This window comes from Eublepharis macularius, chromosome 14 (genome assembly GCF_028583425.1).
Source record: "Eublepharis macularius isolate TG4126 chromosome 14, MPM_Emac_v1.0, whole genome shotgun sequence".
NCBI classification, from domain to species: domain Eukaryota; kingdom Metazoa; phylum Chordata; class Lepidosauria; order Squamata; family Eublepharidae; genus Eublepharis; species Eublepharis macularius.
Window position 1 is genome coordinate 65,328,563 of NC_072803.1, and position 24,944 is coordinate 65,353,506.

The following is a 24,944-nucleotide window of genomic DNA, read 5'->3' on the forward strand; positions in this document are numbered from 1 at the left end:
GTTCTCTCCAACCAAAAGAGCTTTGAAGAAATTCTCAGGCTTTATCCTCAGCCTTCCTCTGTGGTGAGCCTCTATTGGAAATTTGTAAGGAAGCCATATGGGCCTCTGAAGACACTTTTGTCAGACATCATGCTGTAGACATTAATTCTAGATGAGAATCTGTACTTGGAAAGGCAGTCCTGCACTCCTTGTTTACATAAACAGAAACCAGTCTATATTTAGATAAAACTATTTATGCACAATTTCCCTGAAGTTCTTAAGCACTGTTTCTTAAGGTTATTCTTACAGTTCTAGTGTGCATTACTCCATGTTGCATTGTTGTTAATAAAATTATATATATTTTTCTGGAGAAAATCACCCTACATATCTCCTTTGTGTATAGTTTCATAATCTCCCAATGAGAGAGTGCAGAGAAGAACAAAGATGAAAACGGGGTTGCGCTTAGCTGTAATCGTTGAGGCTTCCTCTGTGTAGGCACACATTCCCTCCCTGCTGCCCCACTGTGAACTCTCAGGTGAGAAATATCCAGCAGGAGCTTGAGGAGTCTCAGGAGAACTGAGGGAAGGGGTAACTTCTCCTTTAGAGCATGTGATCATTTAGGCGGGAAACAGGTTTGCACACACTTGGGGTAAAGCAGTCCCTAATGGAGTTTTAGAGAAGCTAAAGAAACTTTTCCGAGCAGCTGGTCTGCACATGCGCAGTCTCAAAGTGTGCCTGCATAGAATAAGACTCGATGAACAACGGTTACATGTTAATGAAAACCCTGTTATCTGCCACGGGGAGGTTGAGTCAGTCAGAAATTGGGATAGTTAGAAGTTGTGAGTGTGAGTGTGAGAAAGAGTCAGAGAAAGTCTCTGAACTAATGGTCTGAGGAGATGTTGAATATTTGAGTTAGGTTTCCCTGTCTGGTTAACTGAGAAGTTACAGTAGGGTTGACAAGTTCCCCGGAGCCCAAACTGTAGGACAGGGGGGAGGCCTTGAAAGTACTTACCTCTGGCACTTCCTTGTTGTGCTGAAAATGACATAATTCCCAGAACAATGACATGAAGGCCTCCATGTGGGGTTGATTTGATAAAAATTAGCCCCTAATCTAGTGGGGGGGCAATTTTTATCACCAGTTTGGTGTAGTGGTTAAGAGTGCAGGACTCTAATCTGGAGAGCCGGGTTTGATTCCCCACTCCTCCACTTGAAGCCAGCTGGGTGACCTTGGGTCAGTCACAGCTTCTCGGAGCTCTCTCAGCCCCACTCACCTCACAAGGTGTTTCTTGTGGGGACAATAGTAACATACATTGTAAACTGCTCTGAGTGGGTGTTAAGTTGTCCTGAAGGGCAGCCTCTAAATCGAATGTTCTTATTGTTATTATTATTATTGCCTACTGGTGGTGGCAGGGGACAGAGCCTGGCACCAGGGGATCCCCTGATCCCACCAGGGGAACGGGAGGCCTGTGTTACAATGGTCCAGCAGGGTTCACGTAACTTAGTTGCTTCAAGGGTGGTGGTGGTTGTAGGATATAAACTGGCTGGAGAGAGGTTTTGCCTTGAGCACATACTGAGTGATTCCGCACATGTTGGATAATGCACTTCCAATCCTCTTTATAGATCATTTGGAACAGATTTTTTTCTGTGCGGAACAAAAAATCCACCTCAAACAATTGATAAAGTGCATTGAAAGTGCATTATCCAACGTGTGTGGAATCAGCCACTGTTTGGAACCTAAACCTGCAACAGCTCCTGGTTGAAGAGCTCATTTTAACCCCAGTTCTGTGTTTCTTTTTAGAATACATTTTGACTTTCATACATGCATCACCTTAAAGCTAGACAGATTTTTTTTTTCAAACTGAATTTATTCACATGCAAACATAAAGCTTCAGTCAATCAATTACAACTCATAATTAAGATTTAAGACAAGATTATTTCATGTTTGCAGCAGAGACAATGTGAAGGGCGGGAAGGCATTTGATGCCATTCATTTCTGGTTGTTGTCATCCAGAACAGTAAGAGGTCCTACAAAGCTAAATGGAAACTCCCTGTTCAGCAGCAGCGTATCTGTGAGTAGTGGGTGCTGTAGACAACCAACAGAAGGATGCCTCTGGCCAGATGCGGTTAGAAACAGAAGACTGGGTTAGTTGGACCATGGCCTCGTCCAGCAAGTCTGTTGTTAAAGTTCAGGGTGTTGTGGAAATTGCCAAATCATCCCACCCCCACACGAAAATTAAAAAAGAGAATGTTGGGCCGCAGCCTAGCAAAAGGGCGTAATACCTGAGGCTTGTGTGACACCTGAGGCTTGTGTGACAGCCTTCGGCAATATAAAAAAAGAGAACATCACAGAGATCCTGCTGGCTTGCTGTGCTCTTCTTCCATCTCAGACTGCTGTGGTTGTGGTCAATTCATCCGCCCCTTTTCTTCCCATGATCCAGTTCTGTGACCATTCATTTCAGTATATCCCTCGCACTCTCTTGTTGTCTGGGTCAAAAGGTGACTTGATATGGGCTTTGGCGGGATAAGGAACGCCCATTCTTTCCAGAGTGTATTCACCCTTTTTCACAAACTCTGAAGTGACCTGAATAGGAGACAAAGCTGCTTCTATAAACTGGAGACTTGTGCATGTCTGTCACTTCCCATCAAAGGAAGGAAATGGATCTCACTTCCTGCATTGTGTAGGGGGTTGGACTAGATGACCATGGAGGTACCTCCCAACCCTATGATTCTATTATTCCTTTACTTGTCCAGACATCTCAAGAATAAACAGGCCTGTGTGCATTCCAGAATTTTGTGGGAGCACAGATCAAACACAGAATAGGGTGTTGGGCAAAGGATTCAGTTTCCCTTGTTTTAAAAGAGCCCTTGTGGTTGCAGAGAAATGCTTGAAAATGCATAGCCAATGCCAGATGGACATTGCCAGAAGTCAGAGGAGAGGCTGCATGAGATTTCCAGTGGCCAGAGAGTGAGGCTCCAGGGCCCTTCACCACTCCTGAGCCCTTCCCACACTAGGCCAAAACAGGAAAAATGACACCAAATAGTCAACACTGCAAAGTAAATTATTCAAAAATCAGGTAAAAGAGCTGCATAATCTATACAGGCCACAGAAATTTCCTAGACTTGGTGGTGAATTCTGCAGGAAGAAGAACGTAGTATGAACACAACAGATATACTTCATTAATTGAAGCTATATAGAGCATTCATCTTTCCTGATCAGAGACTGACATAGCCTCCTTGATAAATGTTTCCATTAATACCACAGGGCCAATTCCCAGGCTCACACAGCTTTCTCCTCCCCTGGCTGGAAAAAGAACACAAATCAGACAAAGTGATCATGCTCATCTGCTCCCTCCATTACAACAAAATCCCTTACCTGCAACTGACCAGGAGGAGGAAAACCTGGTCACTTTTGTGAAAAACTGGGTGGATGTATCACAGAGTTATAAAAGAGCATCTGGCCTTTCTTAACTCACATGGAGGCATTTACTTTCCCCTGAGTTGGCATTCCCAGCAGTCTCCCACCTCGGCTGCATTTCTTTGCAAGCAGCCTCCATAGATATTTAAGGGCCTCCTAAAAAGCTCCCACCAGCAAATACTCCTTGTTCTCCCACGTTTGCAATTAACATGCAAATCAGACCAGGGTTATCATGCCAAGCTGGAGAGAACAAACCCCTGGATTCTACATCTAGTTAATGCATTTTTGTGGGGCATAGTGGAGCTTGTGCTGCCAGCGACTGAAGCACCAATGAGGCACCACCGTGCTTGGGAAGAGATTGCCCTGCACGGTGTAGCTTCCAGCAGCTTTAATTGGGGGTTAACGTTGCCAAAGCAGGGGTTTGTGGTCTTTGGAGGCAGGGCTCCTGACTGGCAAATAACTCTGTGCTCATGTCACATTCAGGATATTTTTGTGTGGGTGTCAGAAAATGAGGGAAAGGAGCTGCTGCGCTTAGCAAGCTTGGTGGCGGATTGCCTGTTCTCCTGAAACGAGCAATGGGGAGGGGGGAGAGGCAAGCCTCTTGCAACTTTATGGATCCCCATTTCAGCCAGTGGAGAAAGGGGCTAACAACCCACAGAATAATATCGTTTGATTAATCACCTGTATTTTAACTAATCTAAAATGTTTTGATTTATATATTTTAATGTGCAAATTACATGAACCTTTGTGGGTCAATGCATCATTTGCTAAGGAATTCATCAGTTTAGAGGGCTTTTTAAAGGCATAGAAAAAAATCATGGATTGGTTAGCCAAGTGGAACTTTCACAGTTAGAGACAGTCTTGCTCTGAACACCAGCTGCTAGGGACAAGCAGCCGGGAGAATTCTCCCATCTTCATGCCCTGCTAATGACCTTCCCTAGTGCCTCTGGTTGGCCACTGCTGGAAACAGAATTCCAGACAAGATGGACTTCGACTCTACTCGACATAACAGGGCTGCACTGCTCTTCCAGATGCTCCAAGAGACACATGGCGTGGTGGTTGTGGTCATGCCTGCTCAGCCACTCCTTGCAGCACACTCAATACTGTTTGGTGTAGTGATTAAGAGTGGCAGACTCTAATCTGGAGAACCGGGTTTGATTCCCCACTCCTCCACTTGAAGCCAGCCGGGTGACCTTGGGTCAGTCACAGTTCTTCCAGAGCTCTTTCAGCCCCACCCACCTCACAGGGTGATTGTTGTGGGGATAATAATAACACACTTTGTAAACCACTCTGAGTGAGCGGGCGTTAAGTTGTCCTGTGGAGCAGTATATAGATCAATGTTATTATTATACTTACATGCTGGATGTCATGTTTTCATAAGCAACATCTCATTGGCTATGCAAGTGGACCGAGACTAAGCAACATAACTGCACACACTGTAAAACTGGAACCTAGTTGCATTGGAAGTCTGTGCATACAAGCTGCCGTGTCCCATGAAAAGGACTGGGGTCTGGTGGAATGACTACAAGCACCCACGGACACGGGAACGTCTGCACAGAGGCAATATAGGAGTCTTTCTGAAATACTGAAGAAACTAAAAAGCAACTACTGGCTTAATAAACGAAAACCACCATTCACAGTTAAGGGGCCAGGACATTCAGAGTGCCTTTGTTTTACTATTCCTTAAGACAGAAAAGGTTTTATTGTCTACCGAAGGTCTGGCAATATGCAAAGATTTGAATTTAAGTGATTCATCCAATAATCAATCAAGTACAAATGGGCAATTCTAACTTCATGGCAGTGCCTGGCCAACTTGAGCAGCGAATCTAATGAGCCAAAGACAGAGCGACGTCACTGTGTTTCATAACACTGTAAACCTCTTGTGCGCAGACACACACAGTTGAGGCCCTTGGGGCTCGTCCATCTGGTCCAAAGCAAACTGTCGAGAGATTTCCCTTCCACCGATATATTCCTCCCTTTGATGCAAAAACTCTCTCTTTTTCCTCTTCAGGCTGCCTGCCACATTACTAGATGCCAGCAAAGACAGAGAGGAAGAGGTGGATGCAGTGCACGGGGACGGAGAAAAACCCTCAGCTGCTGACTGACAGAGTCATTCTGAGGCTGGAGTCTGCCCCTGCTTTCCTCAAGAGAAATGCAGGGCAAACAGGCCGGGCAGGGGGCAGTGTGGGGATCTCAGGGTCCTGGCCCATATTCATTCATTCTCTTTTTTAAAAAATTCTCCTCCCAAACTAGGGGTATGCAATTCTATATATCTGGTCTGAATATATACCCCCCCCCCCAAAACCTTAGCAGTATTTTTCAGGTATCCCATTCAAATTTGGGATTCTTGGATGGACCAGTATTGGCATCCTTGTAAATTCTGAATATAACTAACAGGGTCCATCATTACAATGGGGTAATCTCTCTGGGGGCTGGAGGGTCTGTTTTTAAAGCAAACTAGACCAAAATTGCAGCGCAGTGAGATCTGCTTGTCCTTTAAAGAAACCTAAAGTTTCAAGTGAATTAGACTAAGAGGTCCCCCTAGACACTCTCTACTGCAGCCTGTGGGGGGAATCATATTTTTTCTCCAGGACAAAGAAGGCTTACTGGAATGATTTTAAGTGTGCGTGTGTGTGTCTTTAAATGCTTGGTGTGTTACAGATGAAGAATGGGGGTGAAAGAGAGGGGTGAGTGAGTGATATGATGGGTTGATGACTGAGAGTGGGCAAAGTGAATGCGGGTTTCAGTTACTGAGTTGAGAGAAATATTGAGTGTGGGGAAAGCAGGCAAGCTACGTGCAGCCTGAGCATGTCTACGCATTTCTGAGAGAAATATAACCTGTGTGGAAGCCTGAACTGTGTGTGTTTGTGAAAGAACATTCAGTCAGGGCAAGAGAGGCAAGCTGTGTGCAGCCTGAGAGTGTCTGTGAATTTCTAAAGGAAATATAACCTGTGTGGAAATTTGAACTCTGTGTGTCTGAGAGGAACCCATTCATTCTGTCTAAAGCAGGCAAACTGTGTGTGCACCTGAGAGAGAAAGTTTATGAAGATCTGACTGACTGTGCCTATGAAAAGAAACTTTAAGAACAAATAACACTTTTTGAAACCATCAAGCTTAAGAAATAATATGAAACTGATATGCTTCTTGTAAAAATAAAAGTTTGGTTTTTTTGTTTATCCCAGAGTATATGTTATCCCTATATCCCATTCCTATCCTCAAGGCCACATAGTCCCACGAAGGAGCATGATGCTTGGGCACGTTATTAAAGGGGAAATTTAAGTTATTTTGGAATATAATTCCTGGTGGTAGCAATCTATCTAGAGGGGGCAAGGGGTTAAAGGCAAAGACTAAGGACAGAAAAGAGGTTGTAACACTTACCCAGTTGCAGAAGAGCAGCCACTAACCCAAGGCCTCCCCCAAAGAACTAACAAACCCTAACCCTAACCCCTACCTCAAACCTTCAAAGCTGTTCTGACTGTTTAAAATAACCAAAATATGAATAAAATATAAACTGAAAAGTAGCTAAAAACCATTAATACTATTTTTGAAAGAAAGGCGAATAAACACAGGTCCGTTGCAGTTGCTAGAACAAGACTAAAGTGCACAACAGGCCCAGCCCACTAAGCTTCGTGCTATCTGCAGGTGCCTTGGCTCAGTAATCATCCACCCTTAAGATTGCTGGCAGATGGAGCAATCTTATAGACTAACCTCAGAGGCTGGGGGTGGGGGGCCCTTTGGCTAGACATTTCTTTGGCTGGGCTTCCTCAAGGGGACTCTTTAAATTATTGTAGCCCTCCACAGGAGAGCTTTTGGGAGTATTCCCATCAGAACAAAAGACTGCTGGGACTGAAAAATCCATAATGATTCTTCAGAAAAGATCTTTCCAGCTGCTCCAGCAGGAATCTAGCCTCCTGGAACATGAATGCATAATATTTTCCATTTAGGTATTGATTCTGCAGGGCTACCACACACACACAGCCTGCATATAAGAGGCAGAGGCAGGAAGGAGGAAGAGAGAAGGAGATAAAGCGTCTGAGGGTGCCCACAATGGGGCTGAACCCTCTGAGACATGCTTAGGAGCATCTGATCTCTGGGTATGCATCACAGTCATAGGTATACATTGCTTTCTAACATGCATCTAAAAAACATTTTATGGCTTAAAAATATGATGCACAAAGTGTCTTTTACATCTGGGCCACACAGGACATGGGCCCTCACCTAGTGTCAAAGTCTCACAGAGACCTGAATGCCAGTTCTGCAAGCTCCCTTCTTAGAACGGTACCAGGCCAGGAGATTAATTTGACACTCACCTTTCCACTCAGAACCCTCCCCCCACGCCTAAGGTGGACTGGTCCATTCTTCTCATCCCAACACAGGGCACCCTGCAGTCAGGTTTCTCCACACTCACCGGCCCTCCCTCAGGATTCCGGATGTACCCATACGCGATGGTCTTGTTGACAGCATATCCAAAGTCGGCTCTCCGGATGTGTCCTACAACTTCGCCGTTTCTCCAAATGACCTCCAACCCAAACATGGGCACCTTTCTGAAGAACACAGTTTGGAAATGGTTATATAACAAGTTTTGAGCCTCTTAGCATCTCTTCATTGTTTTGGAAGGCATCCAACTGTCCTGAGCCAAAGGGAAAGAAAGGCAGACTAGAAAGTCCGTTAATAAATGATGCAAGTAAAGCAAATATCAGGTCTCATAATATGGCAAAGAATAAATACCACTGCATGCCACCCATCACATATGGTCAGATACTAAAATATTGTGACATGTCAGATACCAGAAAGAAATTAAATACTGTTTCACACCAGCATTTAATTGCTAGATACTGTGGGCATGCCAACACTCAAATAGTCTTAAAAATCATAGGACATCAAGGACAATTATCAAATAGTCAGCAAAAAAGTGAGCATGCAGGAAATCAAAATGTGCAGAGGAGATTTGGGGGGCGGGGAGCACATTCATTTCCACTCCAGAGGGAAGGCCTCTTGGCATGAGAATGTCAACCAGTTCCATCCAAACTGCCAAGAGGCACAAGACTTCATCTCACTTGCTTGGTACTCACTCATCAACAGTGAAGCAGACGAGGCGGCGGAATATTCCAGCTGTTTTCTGGGTCTCTATGGCTTCCCGTCCAAGGAAAGGGATATCAGTTTTAAGTTTGCATGTAAAAGCCAGGCCAGCCTCTAGGGGAGTGTCATCAGGCCGGAGGTCTGCATGCCAGTGTCTGTAGCCTGCCAAGAAATACTGCAGTTGATAATGTCTGATCATAGCTTTCCAGGAAAAACAAGCAAGAGGTTGGGTTTGGGGAACAGAGTGGAGGAGACACCAACAGAAGTTTCCTATCTCTTATTAGGTCAAAAACATGACAACGAATGAAGCCCTCATGTTGGTCTAATTAAGATCCTACAGACCCAACCTGTTTAGATAATTCGTGGTGAATATTATCCCTCTCCTCAAACATTGCTGCCAGCATTTTAATTTGTTCTCACGGGGCTAGAATGTGGCTATTCAGAAGGCGCAGCATATCCAAAATGGCACTTTGGTGACTGACGAAGGGAGGAGAAGAGCCCTCCGCGCTGTCCAGGCAGAGAAAATAGAACTCAAATAGGATTTCAGGACACGGTGAAACTATGTGGGTGGAATCAAAACTCTTATAATACAGAAAAATAGCTCACTGCAATGACTGAGAAGGTTGGTAAGCATTCTCTAGCCTTCTTTTCACAGGCACTGGTACATATAACAGTGGCCGCTACAAGGAGGAAATGTGCTGGATACAAGTTGGAGCTTCTGTAGCCTAACTTTATCATATGGAGGATCTGGTGCTTCAGTGATAGTCAATCTCCAGGCCATCACTGCAAATAAAATAAGTACTTGGATTAACCTTTTTCAATGCTGAGGGAGTCAATGGCCCTGTAGCCACCATTGGTTATGCCATACTTGGCACCAGCTTTCATGACAGACCGGTAGACGCTCACGCAGTGCTTCTTGGGCACATGAAGCTCCCAGCCCATCTCTCCTACAAATGACAGCCTCATGGCACGGACCTGAGAGAGAAATGAGATCAGTGTCACTCAGAGGAGAAAAGGAAGGCCATAGACTTGGAAGGGGTCTAAGAGATTATCTGGTCCAACCTCCTGTCCAGTAATGTAGGGATTCCTGAACTACAGCATCTTCTACAGAGGGCTGTCCAGCTTCTGCCTGAAGCTTTCCAGTAAGTGAGGGCCACCCCCCAAGGTAATTGGTTCCCTTCTCAAACCATTCCTACTGCTAGGATGTTCTCCTAATGTTCAGCTGGGATCTACACTCCTGTAACTGAAGGCCATTAGGTCAAGTCTTGCTTGCTGAAGCAGTACAGAACAATTCATTGCCCTCTTCCAGGGATAATCTCTTTCAGTATTTGAAGATCACAACTGTCTCTCCCTTCAGTTATCCTGCCTCAGTGCTAAATGCACTATTCCTTCAACTTTTCCTGGTAGGACTTGTTTTTCAGTCTCCCCTTGGCCAGTTGCATTGCCTCCTCTGCTCCTGTTCCAATTTGTCTACATCTTTCTTAAAACCTGGTCTCTGGAACTGGACACAGGACTCCAGTTATGGCATGATTAGCACAGGACTGAATGGAATAATCCAATAACCAGTACTGAGGATAATAGCCTTGCTTGACCACCTCCCCTTCTGCCTGTATTTCTGCCTTTGGACCTCTTCATTTACCATGCCCAACTGTGGCAAAGGTTCCAGCTCTCTGGCTGTCCCTTACGCCTCCAACTATGCTCCCAAACATACATTCTTTCTCTCTCTCTTCTTCCAACCCCTCCTCAAAGCCCGCCTGGCATGGGAATTAAGCCATGTCTTGTTCCTCATGTCCCATTCACCCTTTCATTGTCTATTCTGCTGTCAAATTTTAAATGGTGAACTCTGCAAAACAGGGACATGACTGTGTAGGGCTTGGGCTACACAGTAAGTCTCTCCCTTCTAAATCCACAAACACCAGCATAAAAAGACACGGACTTCTATACCCTCACTAGGATTTTTATCCACTCTCCCTCCATCCTTCCTCGCTGCTGCAGAGCCTAGCTTCTGGTCTGCTTCCAGTATGGCTGAGTTAATGCAAACAGACAACGCACGCTCATCTCTACCTCACTGTTGGCTCTTATGTCTCCCATGGGATATATTTTTAGATAGCAGATTTGTTTCACAGCCCCAAGTCCCAAATCTCTGGAATACAACAGCATGCTGACTATCCCACCAGCACAATAGGGGCACCTCAGCCCTACACGGGGCATGACAACCCATCTTCTGTGACAACTCAAAGGAATGAAGCCGTCAGCTCTGCACATTCCAAACCTCCTCCGGAGATGCTCGTTTAACATGACACGGTATGTTAATCTAGATTAGGCAGATGAAATATTCATGCCTCATAACTGAGAAGAGCTATGCAAATCTGGGTATTAAGACGGGGGAATAAAGCTAGACAGGGAAGGAAGTGTCAGTTACCAGCTTTACTTGGCCATGTGCCGCTTGCCCCAGTTCACCAGAGATTTGGAAAAAACAACCCCCCCCCCCCCGGTAAGGTTCAAGCCTCTCGGCCTGCTACTTTGGGTGCTGCAAACAGCCACACCAACAGTCAGGCCGAGAGCTGGGCCTTCACTGGGGCTCTCCAGCCCCTGGGTGTATCCTTGGAGTGTACTCACGTCTCAGGCAGTAATTCCAGACACTGCTTGAATAAAATATATATTTCATTAGCTTTTAGAGAGTGTTGCAAAGCATGAAAGCACTCAAAGAAACAGACAACAGACATAAAACAAATAACTTTACTATTGTTAAACTAAAATCTGCCTGTCAAAAACTTGAGCATTTACTAACTCAGGCTTCTCTGGCTGGCATCCAACAGCTGTTCATTTTACCCATCGGGTATCACGTGGGCCCTCTCCAAGCTTGGTTGGTGCAGCATGGAAGCTTGCCAAGAGGAGGAATAGAAAATGATGGGTGTCTAGCATGTACTCAGAAGCCATATTTTTTACCCCCCAGCATATTACCAGGGGGCGGAGGAGCCAATCAGCGCAAAGCAATTAGTTGGTATTCCTGCTATGAAAACATTTAGGGAGGACAGATAGAAAACTCGGAGAAGGGTCTTCAAGGCCGTTTCACTAGAGACTCAGAGCTAAGCTACAAGAGATGAATTACACGAGGAGGAGCATGCGAAAGGAGTTGCAATGTTAGCTGGGAAGCTGAGTTTTAAAGGAGATTGGAACGCTTTGTCAATTTCCTCTCTCTACATATTGCTGCTCAGAAGGTTTGTTTATGTCCTCTTTGCCTCTTAGAAGGGGAGGTGAAACTGACAGAGCCTTCCAGAGCCAAAGAGGAAATTAACAAACCCTCTGAGCAACATCTCCCTGGCTCTGTAGAGAGGGGAAATTGACAAAGCCTTCCGATCTCTTTTAAACCTCAGCTTCCCAGCTAACATTGCGACTCCCTTCATGTGCTCCTCCTCCTCTTTTGTAGCTTGGCTCTCAAAGACTGCTTGCAGGTATTTTTTAGCTGAGCTACTTCAGCTAGGCCTGGGCCCGCAAACGCTCACTACATAGAACCACACTGACCAATGTTCAGGCATCCTTTCTGGAATCCTATACATTAAGTCCAACTTCCAGACACCCCACCCCACCCCACCCCACCCCACCCCACCACACACACACACACACACACACACACACACACACACACACACACACTGAGATCGCTCTACAAGCCCTCAAAGTTGCCCCTCAGCATGCCACCACTTCCATACACACTTAAATGATCAAATGCACATTTGTGATTAGTGGCCCAAATGTAGCACGGAATACGGGACTCCCCAATAGATGAACAAACAGCCCATGGAATTCTGTCTCTCCGCTGCCTTACTGGGTCTCAGCTGAACGGGGGCCAGGGCCCACTCTGGTGGATTCCCCAGCATAGTCAATTGCCAAAGCTCAAGATGGGGCCTGGAGCACAATGGGTCTTTGAACCTGATCTAGCCAGCCCAGAGGTGCCATACTATCTGCCAACCACAAGGGTTAATACTACACACTGCTGCCACGGCCCCCTCGGACCAGTCCAGTGACTCTGCCTCAGAGGCAGAGACCGAGGAGCCAAGGACAGGCAATCAGAGGACAAGAGGGCCCGGGAAGGGCCTGACACTGCAGCAGCAGCTGCCAGCAATGCTCCAGCAGCACCAGAGGCTGCTCTGCGAGAGACACCTTGCCACCAGCCTTGGAGACAACCACTAGGCCTCCACCAGCCAGGATGTGAACCTGAGAGCCAAAACAGATGAGACACCTGAGGAGTGGAGGACACTCGTCAGTTTCCCACGAGTTTCCACAGGAAATGTATTGGCAGCCGTGAGAGGGAGTTGAGCAGAGTAGGTGGGAGACCTAGAGAAAGAACCTCTGCCGGGGAGAGGGGTGGGATTCGCTACCTCTCACTACATTTCCCGTGGGTCTCGCCACCATATTTACCTTAAAGAAACCGACTCCCTATCAGCTGCTCGAGATCATTGGATCAAAGAAGCTTGAAAGGAAAAGGAATATGGTCTTTTCAATGTTGGCGCTGAGACCATGGAACTCCCATCCTCATGAAATCCACCTCCCTCCCTCCCTGATGATGGTCAGGGGACCGTCTGTTTTGGCTCTGAGACTGTAACCTCCCAGGAGCTGCTCTGCAGGAGTGGCATCGGCAGGAGGCCTGGACAAGACGGAGCGAAGGAGGCCAGGTGCCAGGCTGGCAGCATGCCTGGATCCAGAACAGGGCGCTGAGAGTAGTACTGATTCACAGGATCCTGGCCAAGGTGCAGTCCAGTCTCAGGAGCCTCAGCGCCAAGCCAAGCCATGCCACACCATGGCACAAAGGTGTTGCGGGGGAGCAGGAGAGAGACATATGACTCTGAACAGAGCGGTGAACCCAGAGACACCTTGGAAACAAACGTGTTACATAGTTTAGCCCTAAAGCAGTTCTAATGTTCATACAAATTGCACCCAAGCACGCGCACGCGCACACACACACACACACACACACACACACACACACACACACACACACACACACCAAATAAAAACAAGCCCTCTGAGAATTTGCACATCGAGTCCTGACTGGACCGTCAACTGTCAGTGTCTTTGCAGTGCCACCAAGACTGTGCCAGCGCCTGCTGAGCAATTCTATTGTCAGGGAGCCCAAAATAAACCCACAATACCTTTTATTTTCCACTCTATTGTTGCTGAGGGAGTATATCTTCAAAGGAGTGTATTATATGCCACATTTATTTTAAATGTGTCTTTGGAAAATTAACAGGAGGTGGTGCTGGGTGGTGGTGGGAGCTTCAGCAGCCACCCCTCGGCTCATCTTCATTCAGTCCACAGATTTTGCTGCCAACTAGTGTCAGCCCCAAGCACACATGCCACCTTTTCTCCTCTCTCAACACAATCACCACAGGCAGAAGTTCAACAGGCAGCAGAGCTTGGCGACCAAGCCGCCATGCTGAGTTGAGTGCCACCTGTTGCATTTCTGTTCATTGAACATCTGAAAGCGTGAAGCGCCCCTTCTGCTTTCAACCCCTCTAGGTTCTCTCAACAGCAGCACCCCAAGATCCTCGGTAAGTGGAGATGGGGAGGCCCTCCTGCCCCCAAAGCAGGTGCTCTATCAGTGTACTAGCGACCTTTCCCACTGAAAAAATGTTTTGTCCGGAAAGCAGCTCTGAAAAACTAGGAAAATAACTTGCTGCTTGGGTGAGCCACGAGATGCAAACACTTTAAAAAAAAATGCATTTTCTCCCCCCAAGCATTTCTCCCCTGTTCTAATCAAGCTGATTATATTTTGCATTGTACCGTTGCATCCTGACTCTCCAGTTTGTTGTAGTGGTTAAGAGCATGGGACTCTAATCTGGAGAACCGGGTTTGATTCCCCACTCCTCCACTTGAAGCCAGCGGGGTGACCTTGGGTCAGTCACAGCTCTCTCAGAGCTCTCTCACAGAGTGATTGTCGTGATGATAATAACAACACACCTGTAAACCACTCTGAGTAGGCATTAAGTTGTCCTGAAGGGTGGTATATAAATAAAATGTTGTTGTTGTTGTTATTTGCACATTCTTGAAAGCTCTGGAAATCTTGTTGGTCTTTAAGTTGCTACGGGACTTAAATCTTGCTCCTCTACTGCCGACTAACATAACTAACATAACATGCAACATGCATAAAGAACAGATACAAAATTCAGATACTGTCACTGTATATGTACTGATGAAGTCCTAAAAGGATAAAGATCCCTACTGATTACTAAAATACCATCTCAACTGATCCACAGCTGGAGCGAAGCCAAGGCTGCTCAAAGTATCTCAATGGGCTCCCCACACTCCAGATATCTTCACAGATGATAAATATCCCACTTGAAGCAGATGCAGATAGAACATCGCATTCCACACTTTGCTTAACTGGAAAACACCCTTTTTGCAGCTGGTGAAAATCTACAGCTGGCATGAACTAGATGCTAGGAGATAGTGCTGATGTAATGCTAATCTACAAATTCTTTTGAACTGAAAAAGAAAATAGTAGACCAGTCCAATGGCATTTGGTTTGCATATTTTTTCAATCACGAGTTAACCAAACAATAAGAATATAGGAAATCTTTGAGGCTTTGCATTTGCTCACAATAACATAGTGGACTAACTCCCTGTCAGTGGCTGATTCCGCACACATTGGATAATGCACTTTCAATTCACTTTATCAATCGTTTGAGGTGGATTTTTTGTTCCACACACAAAAAAATCCGTTCCAAATGATCTATAAAGAAGATTGGAAGTGCATTATCCAACGTGTGTGGAATCTGCCAGTATTAGCTGCCACATCCACATATTCTGAATTCTGAAGTATTTGTTTTGGAGACAGCTGCTACAACGTCCTTAGGAGCAACAGCCAAAAATGAAGGGGTTCTGCAGCTGGGCAGTATGACTTTGGCCATTGCCCCATGGCGTTATTTCCTGCAATGCTGTTGGGAAATGAGTTTTTTCCCTACTACTCCACAGCATAAGGGTGCATTCTTGTATCTCCTGGAGTTTCCTTGGATTTGCTCCAATCTTTCCCAAACCTATTTTGCTGAGAAATTTTGGGAAAGATTTCAGCCAAGACTGGATGGTTGCTGTGTGGGTGGGAAGGTTCATATTTTTGTAGTCTCACCCATGTCAGCTTAGCCTCCGCCATTTTAATAGCCATTTTAATATGGTTGCTTGTGATATTAAAAATATCACCAGGCCTCTGGATTTAAAATGGCTGCGATATTGCCACTAGAGAGCCTCTAACAGTTGCTGAGTCCCACCCGGGAGAACCTGGCATGCATGGAATGCTGCACAGAAATGCAGTGATTAAGAGGCGATTGGATTTACTATCCTTTGAGCCCCAAAGATGCCCAGTGCAACAAAGGTGTCGCAGAGTCATCCCCACTTAACACATTCCTTTCCCTTCTTCCATGATGAGATCTCCTGTCCTTGATTGAGGAGCTAATCAAATGACATTTATATGTATATACAGTCATTCCTGGGAAATTACAGTCCCCACCTAAAAACCATCAACTTAGCTCTAGTGGAATTCACTAACAAACTATCCCTTTTGTACAGCGCTAGAACATGTTTTGCATTTGCTTTCACACACACCGGCAGCTACCAATCAAGGTACTCAAACCTTTGGTCAAGCCCAGGAACCAACCATTGAAGTCTTTGTTCTAACAGCTGGGGGTCTCTTCCACATCAGGGCACATTTTACCTATAAAGGTAGAGCCCTGGTCTCATTCAAATCGTGCACACTTCCTGAGTCCAAGTGCTGGTCCCTCAGGGTTGCTTCCCTAAGTGTCTCCCTGTGTCCTGGCCGAGAACGCTGGCGTTTGAAGCTCTCTTCCTCCATGGACCACGCTGCTCCTCTGATTGGTAAATATACTCTCCCCCCCTCCCCCGCACTCTATTCCAACTTCTGGCTAGCTTCCTAGGACTCTGTGTGCATGTGTGTATCAACCATTTTCAATTAACTTTGTTTGTGTATGTTAGTTTTTTCTCTTTAAATAAAATCATTCTTTGACCTTAAAAGCACCAGCCTCATCTGCTACCTTGGAGAGGGGACCTGGTAGAAATTGGTGAAGATTTCCCGCTTGTTACGCTTCTTGCACAGCCATTCTCCTTGCTTGCTAATTCCCCCACAAATCATTTTATTGCAAGGAGACCTGGTAACAGCCCCTGTCCCCAAAGCAACTATTTCTTCCCCCTGCCATCAGTGGACTTTTAAAAAAAAAATGGCAACTCAATATCACTACATCTGTTACAACAGTCTTTATAAAGTTTCTATGAATTCTCAGCTTTTCTTTTTTAAAAAAGTTGGCCTATAGACTCTGGTTGTAGCAATAAGGTGAAAGGCACATTTCCGCAAGGAAAGGAGGAAGAGATTTACTAGCAAGCATGCATGCTGGGAATTCTGAGAACCTGATACACATACTGTTATAGTGTCACTGTTATATTCAGTTGCTTATTACATTTTTTAAAAAGCCACTGGGAGGAATGGCCACTGCCTACGAACTGAGGAAAGGAAGCTATGGAGAAACCTGCCGTGTAGAAGCCCATGGCTGCAGTGCTTCTTTACGCGAGATGAACTTCAAGCATTTAGAGCCTTGAAACAGAGTCTCTCTAAACAAGATGAGGCACACATGGAGGCTCAAGTGGAGAGAGGCGCAATGCTAGCCAGGAAGATGAGCTCCGAAGAGCCAGATCGGAAGGCTTTGTTAATTTCCTTCTCTACAGAGCTGGCAAAGAAGATCGCTGCTCAGGGGGTTTGTTTATTGCCTCCCAGGCTCCCAGAAGGGGAGATGAAACTGACAGAGCCTTCGGGGAGGCAGGGAGGAAATAAAACCCCTGAGCAGCGATCTTCTTGGCCGGTTCTGTAGAGAGGGAAATTCTACTTTTCCTGGCTAGCATTTGCAGTTTACTATAACATCAAGACAGGGACTTCTAGTTACTTATTTTACACAGGTTACAACCCCACATTTATGCCATGCCTTTACGTTAGTAAAATTCAGTGTCTTCCTGTCTGCAGTCCTTTATGGAAGATTTGCAAAATTCCCCTACCACAAAAGAATTTGCCCATGCAATAACAAGGAATCAGAGTCAATTGCTCACACATTGCTCCAATGTGAGTTTTACATCCAAATATGGGAAGCCCTAATTAACCCTGTTTTGTATAACAGGTATAGCTTCCCAGAAGTGAAGTTTGTTTCTCTTCTGTTATCGGATCAGTGCCCTCATGTTACCATCTCAGTAGCAAGATTTCTTTGGATTGCTATGAGAATTAGGGACTACAAAATTTAAGATGACTGATTTTTGACTGTATTTTGCATTCTGTGAATCCAAATACTGATTTTGTTTGACTTTACTTTAAGCCCATAAAGGTAGTGACTGACTCCTGCAAAGTGTTGTTAAAAGGCACATTATTAAAAGCAGTGATAGTAGGCAGTGATAGTAGCCAGCATGGTGGGGCAGGGAATAGGCAGTGTGGCAAAGTGGTATTTGTAGCTGTGCGTGAGCAGTCATGTTTTTTCATAGTTGAACCTGTTTGAGCAGTTTGGGAGACGGGTGAACAATGCATTCAGTCCTGGTGATCAGAACTTGCAAGATCGCTGCAATCTAACATCCTGAAAGTCATAGGGGCAGACTGGCTGTTTGGCTGACAGGAAATTTCTTGGCAGGACATTGCCCTAGAGGGCTAAGGGGGAGAAAAGCTAAACCAGGCTCTGCATTGGAGGCTGCCAGTTTTTTAGGCAAAAGATGAGCCCAGGATTTCCCATGCACAACATACACTAGGAAGAAAGGAGAGTTCAGTTCAACGATCCTCCAGAAATAATGCCACAATAAAATGAATTCTGGAGTAACTGTATTAATTTTCCAGGATATCTTCTGGAAAATTGGACCAGATTCTAAATTAATCTGGTTCAGGTCCTTTGGTCCTGGTTCATAGTGATGTCTTCATGCCCAACAGTGGATGCCACCAGCAGGGCCCTTCCTGAATTATTAATGGAAGGAAAGGGGTGAGCTATATTCACACTTGGGGCCCGGGCATCCAAGTTGTGCATTCCAGCATGGCAGGGAAGACTGCAGCCTAGGGTTGCCAGCTCCAAGTTGGAAAATTCCTGGAGATTTGGGGGGTGGAGCCTGGAGACGGTGGAGTTTATGGAGGGGAGGATATAATGCCATAGAGTCCATCCTCCAAAGCAGCCATCTTCTCCAGGGGAACTGATGTCTGTCGACTGGAGATCAGTTGTAATTCCGGGAGATCTCCAGCTACCACCTGGAGGTTGGGAACTCTACTGCAGCCTCTGAACTCTAAACTGGATCTCTTCCCCCTGCCCCATGTCGAAGAACATAAAGTAGCAGGGAGAAGAGACAACTACCCATCTCCAGGTCACTGTGTCATCCCCGTTTTCTAGCCCCCCACATCAGCACATGGAGGAAACAGCCCCTCTGGCAAGGCGGACTCTAGCCTGAGAGAGGCCTCCGGAGCAACCAATCAAATGTACAAGTTCCTACCATGCAGCCTGCAGCTTTCACCAGCTTGTGGGTGGAGAATGGGAAGGCCTCATTGCTGAGATCTGAATCAAGCACTTCCTGCAAGACTGCACGGCTGCAACAGAGGAGAACAACACTGGTGAGAAGGACGTGGCAACCAGCCGTCCAATCATGACTTCTGGCAGGAGGGTTCTTTGCCCCCAGGCACGGTACTGAGCAGAAACCAGCTGCCAACCTGCACTTTAGGAAATCTAAATTTCCACCTAAAATAAGATCCTATGACTAGAGATGAAGCAACATTTCATAAAATTTCAAAAGTCTATGAATTCCAAATTTGATGTTAATATTTCACCCCCGGGGGTCAATGCATGAAAGGAGGAGGCTCCTGCAAAACGTACCAGATTCTACTGCAAGTCATCTGTTGCACACTAGCTGTCAGGTCCTCTTAATTATTGACCCCTGCTAAAGCTCAGACCTGACTGCTGAAATATAGCAATACTCAGAGCATGCTCACCATCAACATCTACACAAGAGAATTTCTGAGAGCGAGCTATCCTCTCTGGCCAACTATAAATCATGGTGTGGGCTGCCAGGAGGGGCAGAAACTTTACATGCATGTCTGTAACAACCAGTTCTGCAGAGCAAAGAACAAGCCTAGTTAGGAAAGCCACTGCCTGTCAGCTAGACAATATCAGGATTCCCAGGCGGGGTTCCGCCGCCCTTACCCAGCTCAGGGGCAGAGATGCACAGAGACCCACGTCTGGACGTAACAAACATGCCAATGAGAGACTAATTCTCACACTAGCCTAGTAAGCTGCCACCACTCCCTCTTGTCTATCCCCAGGCCTTGAAGCAAGGGAGAAACTCCAAGCCTATAGAGGAACTCAATACATAAAAAAGGGTCTTCCTGTCGGGCATTGTCTCTGTCGTGTCCTTTCCAAGTGTGTCAGATGAATAAGTTTTGAAGTGGAAATAATGATACAGCCCCTGAGAAAGCAAGGTCTGAGAAACAAAATCGGCCAGCTTTTTGTTGGGCTGAGTAGGAGGGGTGGGTTCCCTGCTTGGAGCGGAAGAGATTTCTACATCTTGGCTATCTTGTTCACTGCACGTCAGGGAAGGAGCAGCTCCCATGAAAAGATATTCTATATTGTGTTGAAATAGAAACTGGATTGTGTGTTATTGATGGACAGTACTTTGGAGTGGCTTGGATGATAGGAAATTGTATTGATACAGAAATATTATTATAATTAGAGTGTGCAGTAAATTTGAGTATTGTTAACATTGTCATTAATGATATTGATGGATATATTAATTTTTGCACACTGCACTTTTCACTGAATGAAAGACAATTTATTTTGGTATATAGTGTTGTGTATTCATTGTAGAAATTACCATTCAGGAAGACCCTTTTTTCTGTATTACATTGCAGTCTTTCCTTTAGCCTCTCTACTACTTGTTATAGAGGAACTCAAAGCAGAAAAGTCTATCTTGCAAGTTTGAGGTTGCAAGCAGAGTTTCCCAACAAACTAGAAGGATTACCTTGGTCCAGACGCAAGGCATGGGTTTTGGCTGTTTCTTTGAGGTATCAGAGTCAAGACTCACACAGGGTTAAATTTTATATTTAATGTAAGGTGCAAGCACCGACTCATTACTGACCCATGGAGGGACGTTGCATCACGACGTTTTCTTGGCAGACTTTTTACAGGGTGGTTTGCCATTGCCTTCCCCAGTCATCTACACTTTACCCCCAGGAAACTGGGTACTCATTTTACTGACCTTCGAAGGATGGAAGGCTGAGTCAGCCTTGAGCTGGCTATGTGAACCTGGCTTCCGCCGGGATCGAAAGGCCGTACCATGGAAGCTCTAGCTCACTAACAAGGTAGTCACTTTATCTTATCTTACAAGGTCACTGCATACCAGAAGCTTCTACAAGCTCAGCAAAGTTGTTCAGAAAGATGTCAAAAGGCTCCGCCTCGCCAGAGGCAGAGCAGAAGCACCTGAGCTGAGGCAAGAGCACATGGTGGAGAGCTGAAGCTAGAAGGTAAGGGTTTGTTGTCTTTCTGCCTTTTGCCTTTCCTAGCTACTGTGTGAGAAGCTGAGGGTGAGTGGGTTCTGTGTAGCTTGCTAGAGAGTGGTTCTGGTTAAGTTCTGTGTGAGGCTGTTGGGGGCTGAGTGAATTGCTGTTGTTTGCTGCTGGTTGCTGTTGCTCGTGGTTACAAGCCCCGCCCCCTAGTGTCCTGGGGCCCTGCTGGGCTAGGCAGGAAGGCACCTTTTGAAACAAAAGGCTCCTCCTCGCCAGAGGGCGAGAGCTAAAGGGCTCTTGCCCTGTGGCTCTTAGCCTGGGGATCTGCCTGGGGGACCTGAAACTCTGCTAGTATACTGGTTCTGCTAGTACTCTAGGTATATTTGGAAGGCAATCATGTCTGCTGAAGCCCCCTTCGCAGTCACCTGCATGGAGTGTGTCATGTTTGTTTTCCTCCCAGAGAAGACAGAGTTCATTTGCCAGAAGTGTAAGCTGGTCAGAGTTTTGGAAGAAAAGGTTCAGAGCCTGGAGGAGAGGATCACCACCCTTCAGGAGATCAAGGAGGGAGAGGATTTTATTGACAACAGCCTGGGGGCTCCGCACAGCCAAGAAGAGGAAAGTCAAGGAGGAGGGGAAAGAGTCGATCTCCCTTCTGAGCCTCCTCTCAGATCTACAGTACAAACCAGAAGGCGTCAACGAAGAAGATGCTCTGGTCCACTTGAGCTCAAGAATCGCTTTGAAGTGCTAGAGAAGGTGACAGAGGTGACAGTGGGAGGAGAACCGCAAAGATCTGGAAGAGGGAGTGCAGAAGACATGGGATCTCATGGAAGTGGAAAAAAACGGAAGGTGGTAGTCGTCGGGGACTCCTTGCTCAGGGGTATGGAACGCCATGTCTCTGGGCCGGATCCCCTATTCCGAGAGATGTGTTGCTTGCCGGGAGCCAGAATTCAGGATATTACCGACCGGCTGCCAAAACTCATCAAGCCTGCTGATAAGTACCCGTTTGTGCTGATTCATGTGGGAACGAACGACACGGCTTCGAATACTGTTGCAAGAATTAAAGAGGATTACGAAGCCCTTGGAAGGCAGTTGAAGACATTGGGGGCTCAGGTGGTATTCTCTTCTATCCTTCCAGTCACAGGAAGAGGAGCACGCCGGGAGCGGACCATACTTGAGGTGAATCGCTGGCTGAGATGGTGGTGCCAGCAGGAGCGCTTTGGGTTCTGGGACCATGGGATAGGTTTTCTTAGAGAAGGCCTTCTAGCACATGATGGGCTTCACCTCTCAAGGGCAGGGAAGAAAACGTTTGGAACGAACCTGGAGAACTTCATCAGGAGAGCTTTAAACTGATGCCGCAAGGGGCAGGGGACGATCGACATGGCGACTTCAGTGATGAAGTGAACACAGTGGGGACCCACCTGGTTAGGAAAGGTCAAACAAAGGTACAAGGCTACAAGTGTCTATATACCAATGCCCAAAGTATGGGCAATAAGAAAGAAGAGCTTGAGCTTCTATTGCAAACAGAGGGCTATGATATAGTAGGAATTACTGAGACTTGGTGGGATGATTCCCATGTCTGGAATGTGCTAGTGGATGGGTATGAGTTGTTCAAGAAAAACCGGAAGTGTAGAAGAGGAGGTGGAGTGGCGTTATATGTGAGGAGAGGGCTTGATTGTCAAGAAGTTATGGAGAATGGGGCGGACAGCCCGGTGGAAAGTATATGGGTAGAAATAAGGGGAGGAAGGACAAAGGGTATTATTGTTGGAGTCTGCTACAGACCACCTGACCAGCGAGAAGAAATGGATGCTGCCCTCTTTGAACAGATTGGTAGAGTATCCAGACATCAGAACCTTGTAATTATGGGTGACTTCAACTTCCCCGATGTGTGCTGGGAGACAGGCTCAGCAAAGCGTCATGAATCACGCAATTTCCTGACCTGCCTGGCCGATAACTTCCTTTTTCAAAAGGTGGAGGAAGCTACAAGGGGTTCGGCCATACTAGACTTGATATTAACCAACAGGGAAGAATTGGTAGATGAGATGAAGGTGGTGGGGACCTTAGGGGGAAGTGACTATGTCCTCCTTGAATTCCAGTTGCTGTGGGGAGCCAAGGAAGTTCATAGCCAGACTCGTAGGTTAGATTTTCGTAGGGCCAACTTCGATGAACTCAGAGGCTTGATGAGAGTCATTCCGTGGGGGAGTGTGCTGGAAGGGAAAGGAGCGAGTGAAGGGTGGGCCATTCTCAAACACGAGCTTTTGCAAGCTCAGGCCCTCACTATCCCAGCAATACGGAAACATGGTAAGGGCTCCAAGAAACCGATGTGGATGCACAGAGAGCTCCAGAATAAGCTAAGGGAGAAAAAGGAAATGTTCAGGAAATGGAGAGAAGGACAGACCTCTAAAGTGGAGTATATGAGGGTTACTATGTACTGCAGATCAGCCATCAGAAAGGCCAAAGCTCAGTATGAGCTGGGTCTGGCCAGGAGGGCTCGCTACAATAAGAAAAACTTCTACAGATATGTGAGAAGCAAACGCAAGGTAAAAGAGGCAATTGGACCGCTGTTGGGAGTAGATGGAGAAACTCTGATGCAGGACAGAGAAAAAGCATACAGGCTTAATGACTTTTTTGCCTCTGTTTTCTCCCTGAAGAACTGAGGCACACCTAGAGATAGTAGAAAATGTGGCAGGACACCTGAGTGGCTAATTGACATTGACAGAGAGGTAGTGGAGAGGCATCTGGCTGCACTGGATGAATACAAATCCCCTGGGCCGGATGGGGTGCACCCAAGAGTGCTGAAAGAACCTTCCAGAGAACTTGCAGAACCCCTGTCCATCATCTTCAAGGCCTCCTGGAGGACTGGGGATGTGCCACAAGATTGGAGAAGAGAGAATGTTATCCCAATCTTTAAGAAAGGGAGGAAGGATGACCCGGGAAACTACAGGCCGGTCAGTCTGACTTCTGTTGCTGGGAAGACATTAGAACAGATTTTAAAGGGATCAATCAATAAGCATCTGAAGGACCACTCAGTGATCCGGGGAAGTCAGCATGGTTTTGTTCCTAACAGATCTTGCCAGACCAACCTGGTTTCCTTCTTTGATCGAGTGACCAGCTTACTGGATGGGGGGAACTCTGTTGACGTGATTTATCTGGATTTCAGTAAAGCTTTTGATAAGGTTCCCCATGACATTCTGATGGGCAAACTGGAAGACTGTGGAGTAGACTATAGGGCAGTTCGGTGGATAGGGAACTGGTTGGAGGACCGCAATCAAAGAGTGGTGGTCAACAGCGTTTCATCAGATTAGAGGGAGGTGTCCAGTGGGGTGCCGCAGGGCTCGGTTTTGGGCCCGGTACTTTTCAATATTTTTATCAATGATCTGGATGAAGGAGTGGAAGGGCTGCTCATTCAATTTGCTGATGATACCAAATTGGGAGCGGTAGCAAACACCCAAGAAGATAGAATTAAAATTCAACAAGACCTGAATACTCTGGAGAAGTGGGCAGCTGTGAATAGGATGCAATTCAACCAAGACAAGTGCACAGTATTACATCTGGGCCACAAAAATGAGAAGCACAAATACTGGATGGGGGATACACTTCTGGGCAGTAGTATATGTGAAAGGGATCTTGGGGTAAGAGTGGACTGTAAACTGAATATGAGCAGTCAGTGTGATGCGGTGGCAAAAAAGGCTAATTCAATCCTGGGTTGTATCAAAGGGGCCATAGCATCGAAATCGCAGGAGGTCATAGCCCCTCTCTATACTGCCTTGGTCAGGCCACACCTGGAGTATTGTGTGCAGTTCTGGAGGCCTCACTTCAAAAAGGGTGTGGACAAAATCGAGAGGGTGCAGAGGAGAGCGACGAGAATGATCAGGGGTCTGGAGACTGAGCCCTTCGAGGAAAGGCTGAGGGGCCTTGGGAATGTTTAGTTTGGAGAAGAGGAGGTTGAGGGGGGACATGATT

General features: G+C 46.3%; 1 protein-coding gene across 2 annotated transcripts in view; it reads right to left on the reverse strand.

Annotated features, from left to right (window-relative positions):
• Positions 1-1,832: 1,832 nt before the first annotated feature.
• The window catches only part of SARDH (sarcosine dehydrogenase), a 112,682-nt gene continuing 89,570 nt past the window's right edge, over positions 1,833-24,944 (reverse strand). Inside the window, exons 17-21 of one of the 2 annotated variants that reach the window (XM_054997417.1) lie at positions 18,983-19,076; positions 9,286-9,448; positions 8,467-8,635; positions 7,803-7,938; positions 1,833-2,560 (exon numbers count right to left, since the gene is read on the reverse strand). In XM_054997417.1, coding sequence (XP_054853392.1) covers positions 2,435-2,560; positions 7,803-7,938; positions 8,467-8,635; positions 9,286-9,448; positions 18,983-19,076 — 688 coding nt within the window. In that variant the 3' untranslated portion in view covers positions 1,833-2,434. Of the gene's footprint in view, positions 2,561-7,802; positions 7,939-8,466; positions 8,636-9,285; positions 9,449-18,982; positions 19,077-24,944 lie in introns of those variants that run through there. The other variant, XM_054997418.1, reaches the window with a different exon arrangement.